General features: G+C 48.8%; 1 protein-coding gene across 1 annotated transcript in view; it reads left to right on the top strand.

Moving 5' to 3' along the window:
- The first annotated feature begins 687 nt into the window (after window positions 1–687).
- DOCK7 (dedicator of cytokinesis 7) overlaps window positions 688–6,816 on the top strand; it is an 87,794-nt gene continuing 81,665 nt past the window's right edge. Inside the window, 1 exon segment of the mRNA XM_031058554.1 lies at window positions 688–882. Within this exon segment, the coding sequence (XP_030914414.1) occupies window positions 688–882 (195 nt within the window).

Genomic DNA, 6,816 nt, shown 5'->3' with positions numbered 1-6,816 from the left:
AGGGAAACACCTTTTTGTTCTGACCCAGTCATTTGTTTCCTGGTCCTTTGTCTGACTGTGGTTGCAAAGCCCAAAAATAGGCAGAGGGATGAAAATGCAGAGTACAGGAGCAGCTGTGTGACCAGGAACTGCTGGAGGGTGAGGAGAGCTCTGGAGAAGAGCTTTCCTTGGAAGAGCCTGCTGGGAGCAAGTTCATTTGTGCTCGGGGTCACGTGCATCTTATTGCCACAGATGTGCACAGAGGAGCAGTTCACAAAAGGGGAAAAAAAATTTAATTGGTGTTAAAAATGTGTATGTGCAGCCTTGTGAGGGCTTTGTGATTCCTGGGAGTTTGGTATGTTCCTGGTGGGCTGTGACAGCCTCAGTGCAGTGAGCAGTGTGTGCTTCCATTCCAGCAGTTGTTATTTTTTGCAAGTCTCTCCAAGCCCACTGGTGAGTGGGGTGTGCATTTGCACCTTGGAGAATCCATGGGCTGTGCTCACCCTGGGTGCCCCCAGGGGTTCAGCATTCCCTGCTGGCAGCTGCTGCTTCTCATCCCCAGCCCCACTTGCCCTTGCTCTGGGAGAATTCCCCGGCTTCTTGCAGGATGGGGAATTTGCTGTGTTTGTTTGATGGCCCAGGTGGCTGTGCTCCATGCCATGTCCCTGCAGAGGGCATGGACACAAAGGGGTGGCTGTGCTCCATGCCATGTCCCTGCAGAGGGCATGGACACAGAGGGGTGGCTGTGCCCCATGCCATGTCCCTGCAGGGGTAACTGTGTCCCTGTGTCGTTGCAGGACCGTGGCAGCCGAGGTCAGGAAGCAGATCTCGGGCCAGTATGGAGGCTCCCCGCAGCTCCTCAAGAACCTCAACATCGGAGGCAGCGTCTCTCACCACACCACTGTAAGTCATGCCTGCAGCTCAGGCTGCTCTCCACACTCACTGCACCGCTGGCAGGAAGCTGCTCTGCTGACAGGCTGTTGATGGGAGAGGCTCTGATAACACCGAGGAAAAAATTCCGTGCAAAACCCACTGATTTTGGGGATTTCTGTGTTGCAGATCAGTTGGTGTGGCTGGGAATCTGTGTTTCTGCAGAATCAAGAAAGCAAGGGGCTTTCTTGACCAGATATTAGTTGTTTTATCTCCAAACAGCCTGGATTGGGCATTAAATTCCATGTGTGTGTGTGGTTCTCTGCATGGGGAGCCCTTTGCAAGCTCCTGCACTTCAGGTTGCTGTTTTCCTGTCCTTGTCACCCTGGAGAGCAGGTCCACAACAACTCATTTGCTCTTCTGAAGTATTTTAAATATTATTGTGCAAGCTGAGTGTGTCTATTCCTTGTATTTACTTACAAGTTTACAGCCCACTTTGAAGAGCTGCATTGTCACAATCACCCTTTCTGAAGTCAGACTTTCTTGCATGGCCTACCAGTGACCTTCCAGATTTATTGTGGTAAACATTTCGAGAGTGCAACAAACTTTTTCAAGCTGGAAATGTTTGATTTAGGGTTTCACTTCAGGTCACAGCAGTTCTTTTTGCTGCAGTCAACTTGGAAAATAAATATTAGAGCATCTTGTTTCCTTCAGAGAGGGGTGGTTAGGTCAGGCAGGGCTGGAAATGTGCCCTGAATTTGATGGTCTGTGCAAGTGTTGTGAATTTACAAGAGTTCTTCTCTCTGGAGTGGAGTCCTGTAGTGTTTCCTCAGCTTCTGGGGTTGTGGGGATGAGTCCATGGGAATTCTCTCTGCTTCATGAGCAGTTTAACCTGTTAAAGCTTCCTCCTGTGGGGCACAGAGGTGTCCTCAGAGCTGTGTCACCTCAGAAGGGACCTCCAGGCTGAGCTCTGGCTCAGAGCAGTGGCTGCACTGCGGGCACGGAGTTCATCTCTGAGGTCTGGCTGTGCCAGGGGCACTGGGGATGGAGGAGGGCTGCAATTCTGTCCTGTCCCAGGAGCTCAGGGAGAGCAGGAGGCTGCTCTGTCAGCAGCCTGAGCAGGTTAATGAGAGGTGTTAATGAGAGAAGGGTTAATGAGAGCTGCTGCCCAGGCTAATGCCTTATCTCAGTGCCTCTGCTGGGCTGTGCAGTGATAATGCAAAGCCCTGACTTGGCAGTTCTGGATGGTCTTTTGCATAATCCAGCATTAGGGCAGGGAGGGTCCCCTGCTATTAGCTGGTGTGGAGCACTCAGGGTCATTGACTCCACTTCCCTGCAGCCCTGGGCAGCTGAGGAGTGCACTCCCATTGGATATCCATCCCAGCAACTGCTGGGCCTCCCTTGGCCCACCTTGGTGTCCTCTTGGAAGGAGTTGGCTGAATTGCCTTTGTGCTCTCATCAAGTGAGATGTCTTTGGTGAGCCTCTCCAGCTGCTCCTCACCCAGCCATGTTTTTCATCAGTTTTTCCTTGTATCACCTCCTTTCACCCTGAATTATGTTTTTTCTACTTTTTCCTCCTATTCCTGAGCTTTTTCCATTCTGCCACCAACCAAGTATTCATGCTCAAAGCTTCAGTCCTGTTGGTCTTCACATGTAATTTTTGATACAGGATCAGACTTGTTGGTCATGGTATTATCAGTAGCTGTCATTACCCTGTTGCCCTGGTGTTTGCTAGTAAATATATGCAAGGATCTATAAAAATGCTGGAAAAGGTCATGCTGGCTGGAAGCAGGCTCTGAGCTTTTCCTATCAAGCTGCATTGTGTGATGGCTGCTGTGATAAGCTCCCAGTTTGTCACATTAAATTGGGTGCTGAGCAGAGAAGCTCTGCAGAAGCCTGATTAACACGGGGTGATGGTTTGTAGGAGATAGTCTGTAGGAAAAGTCTATTTAGTTAAGTCATGAGTCTGTATCCTGAGGCTGCATAATGCAACAGAGGTTTGCTTGTCTGAATTTTGGGTTAATTTCTCTCCCCGAGGCACCCGTCAGGATCTGCTGTGCCTGCCTGGCCTGGTTTGATAATCAGCATTATGCAGAGGGAAAGCATTGCTGTGTGAAGCTTCTTGTAGTAGAAAAGTTCACTTCTGTGTAGCCACACTGGTTTAAAAGCCTAAAGTAGGGCATGTAGTGTGGGAGTGAATAGGAGATTCGTGCTGAAATGTTGTGGGGTTGAGTTCCAGTATCTCCACAATGGCAGGTTGGGATGGGGAGCTCCAGCCTGCCAGAATTCCAGAATTATTTGGCCAGTGCTCTCAGGGATGCACACGGTGGGATGGCTGGGGCTGTCCTGTGCAGGGCCAGGAGCTGGACTGGATGGTCCCTGTAGGTCCCTTCCAGCTCAGGATATTCCACGACCCTGTGACTCCAGTGGTTGTGCAGGCCTGGTGGTCTCATGCCTGGTGCAGCATTCCCTGCTGGGAGCTGCTGCTTCTCACCAGCAGCCCCACCTTGCCCACTGTGCTGACAGTTCTGCTCCAGGAAGGGTCAGCACTGATCCTCTGATGGTTCATCTGAGAGTCTTGCCAGTCCAGTGGAGGCATTTTGGTGGAGAAATGGAGTTTTTGTGAATGAGGAGCCTTCAGCACCGTGCTTGCTTGGGCTTTGTAAGCTGAGGCCAGTGCAGGGGTGTTCCCCACTCCACAGGCCTGCCCTGGTTGAACCTGGGATAAATGCAAAAACCTGTCAGCTGAATTTTAGCAAGTCTCTTCCCTTTTGCCTCACAAGCAGCAGAGAAAATGCTGCCAGAACTGTTTCTAATTTGGTATCTGGTAGAGCTGGGGAGAAGACACTGCTTTCAAATGAGTTTATTATTGTCAGCCTCCACCCTTCTGCCACTTTAGGAGCAGCTGATTTTAATTGCACATTCCTCAAACCCCAGACACAGGTCCAAGGCCCTGAGAGGCTTCTCCTGAGTAACCCAATGTGCCAGGCTGGGATCCTGGCAGGATCCTGCAGCTCTGAGCTTTTTCTTTTTGCAGCCCACAGCAGAAGGCACTGACAGGTTGTTACTGGGAAATAGGAGCTGTGAGCTCAGAGAGCTCCATGAAGGAGGGTTTATTTTTTTGCAGTTATTTTTGCAAGTCTCTCCAAGCCCACTGGTGAGTGGGGTGTGCATTTGCACCTTGCTGGGTGTGCTCTGCCTTGGAGAATCCATGGGCTGTGCTCACCCTGGGTGCCCCCAGGGGTTCAGCATTCCCTGCTGGCAGCTGCTGCTTCTCACCAGCCCCACTTGCCCTTGCTCTGGGAGAATTCCCCAGCTCCTTGCAGGATGGGGAATTTGCTGTGTTTGTTTGATGGCCCAGGCTGTTTACTATGGGCCATTATAATCCCTCATGACTAACCACTTTCTTTTCTTCCCAAGTTTGTTTTTTCTGTGGATCAGCTCCTTGTGTTCATTGAACTCTGTCTGCTGGAAGAAGATAAAGACTTACAAAATCTTGGACTTATTTTTTCACTTTTGAGCGCCAAGGATAATAATTGAAATTTTTTTTGGCTGTTGTCCAAAACTTGATTGTTTTTCTTCCCAAGAAAAAGTTCTCTTAATTTTTAAAAACCTTTTCAGGTATTTTTTCTATTTCTTTACATCTTCAGAGGTATAATTTAATGGTTGGACATAGTGCAGTGGTCTGGTTCACAAGATGGTGTTCAGTCAATGTTTGGGCATGGACTATCTTGGAGGACTTTGCCAACCTTAATGATTCTGTGATTTAATTAGAAGAGCAGCTTTTTACTGAACTTGCAAATAAGCAGAGTGAATGTACATTCAGTTGTTCTGTAGAAAAATGACAGCTTTTTCCAAGGGATTGGGTGTGATATTTCCTGCCTTTTGATGTATGTTACAGCAGAGATGATTGTTGGTATGTAAAGGAACACTGTTATAAGACATGTTAATTAGTCTGGAATAAAGGGGTCTGGATTCTTGGATGTGATGTGATCTGACCAGGGCTGCTCTCAGCACTTCATTTTCTCCTGTAAAATGAAGGTGCTGACATTTACATATCTTTGTAAAGCACTGCTGGCTTTATGGGCATTATCTGGGCTAATTGAGCCTTTGTCTTGGATTTATTGGATGTCAGACTTTGGCCATGTACTCAAAGATAGCATCTAATTATTCAGCAAGAGAATATAGGTTCCTTTGTATATTTCCATTGTTTATTTTAATGTAATTTAGGAGAAGAAGAAAAGGTGATTTGTGCAAGTGAATGGGAATCACAGCAAAGGAAAACATGACAGTGTCCTGTGTGGCACTGACAGGGCATTTTGGAGTGCTCAGTAATTTTATCACCAAAAATTGCAAAGGAGAATGAGCCAAGTCTTTGTGCTGTCTCAGGGCTGATGAAGGCTGGAGGGTGCCTGCCATTATTTGTATTTCCTGCTGGTTTTGCCCTGCCTGGCTGGATGGTTTATCCTCATCAGGCAGGGGAGGATGGGAGAGGCATCCACATCCTCTGCCTGCCTCTCCCCTGGGACTGCTCACAGTCAGCTCTGCTCTGGTGCAGGCGCTTTCTGTGGCTCATGAAACTGCTCCCATGCCATGGCTGAAGGCAGCAGCGAGCCTGTGGCACAGGGCAGGGCTGTTTCACCTGCTCAGGTGACTCTGCTGCCCACTGGAAGTCTCTGCAATAACTTCAGCAGTGTTAGCAGGGATCAATACTCTTAACTAAATAATGTTATACCAACTAATTGTTAACAGACAGGCTGGGGGTGCTCACCTGGAGAAGAGAAGGATCCAGGCAGAGCTCAGAGCTGATTCCAGAGCCTAAAGGGCTCCAGGAGAGCTGGAGAGGGGCTGGGGACAAGGCCTGGAGGGACAGCACACAGGGAATGGCTCCCACTGCCAGAGGTTGGCTGTTAGGGGGGTTTCCTTGCTCAGAGGGTGCTGAGGCCTGGCCCAGGCTGCCCTGGGGCTGCCCCATCCCTGGCAGTGTCCCAGGCCATGGGACAGCCCCATGGCTCGTCCCTCCCTGCAGGGCAGAGAGTGTCCCCTGGGAGCTGAGAGGTGCCTGTGCCAAGGATGTCCCACCCAGGAGAGCACTCTGTGCTTGGCAGGGCCACCAGGGTCTGCCTCTGTGAGCCCCGAGGGTCTGGAGGGCTCCATCTCTCCTGGCCTGATGTAACATTTCTGCCAAAAGTGGGAAATCTGTGATTTTTCTGCAGTCTCTGGTCAAACTGTTTGGCTTTTTCATTTCTCTGTTGCTGTCTCAGTTTATGCTTTCAATTTTGTCACAATTTATCAGAGGGAGGCTCTCCAAGATGAGTCTCAGCACTTGCATTTTCTGTGTCAAAGTCTTTGTGTTCTCCAAAGACTCCTGGTGAAATTACACAACTCTTACTCATCAAGATCTTGTCTTCTTACCCGTCCTTGGAGGCATAACTCATGTCTTTCTAGGGTTAGTAAGAAATTGCTTTAGTATTCCCAGATAACTAATTAATCTCTGATTAATATTAATATTTCTATACCCAAATGGCTTCCTACATTAGCAGCCAGTTATCACAGCAAATAACCTGGCACTGTTTGTACATAAAGCATCTCACTGGTTTTGGGACTGGCTGTTGCTTGTTACATGTAGGATCATTCTTTAGCTAAGTGTATTTGTGATTATTTCACAGAAGCCCAGACTGGTTTGGGCTGGAAGGACCTTGGAGCTCCTTCCACTGTCCCAGGGTGCTCCAAGCCCTGTCCAGCCTGGCCTTGGACACTTCCAGGGATGGGGAATCCATTTCCTTTCATTGGAGGCTTTTCCTAACTCAAGCACTGTGATAGAATTTGACACACACTGCAGATCTCACAGAATCCTGACCTTAAAACTGAATATTTTCAGATTGGAAAATGGAGATTTCAGACACAGAGAATGCTTACAGGCATTTGTGGGGCAGGTTTGCAGTTTGGAAATGAGGGAATTCCATC

Source organism: Geospiza fortis, unplaced genomic scaffold (genome assembly GCF_000277835.1).
Source record: "Geospiza fortis unplaced genomic scaffold, GeoFor_1.0 scaffold396, whole genome shotgun sequence".
Taxonomy (NCBI): Eukaryota; Metazoa; Chordata; class Aves; order Passeriformes; family Thraupidae; genus Geospiza; species Geospiza fortis.
The sequence above is the reverse complement of the archived record's forward strand: the minus strand, read 5'-3'. Positions and strand labels throughout refer to the sequence as shown.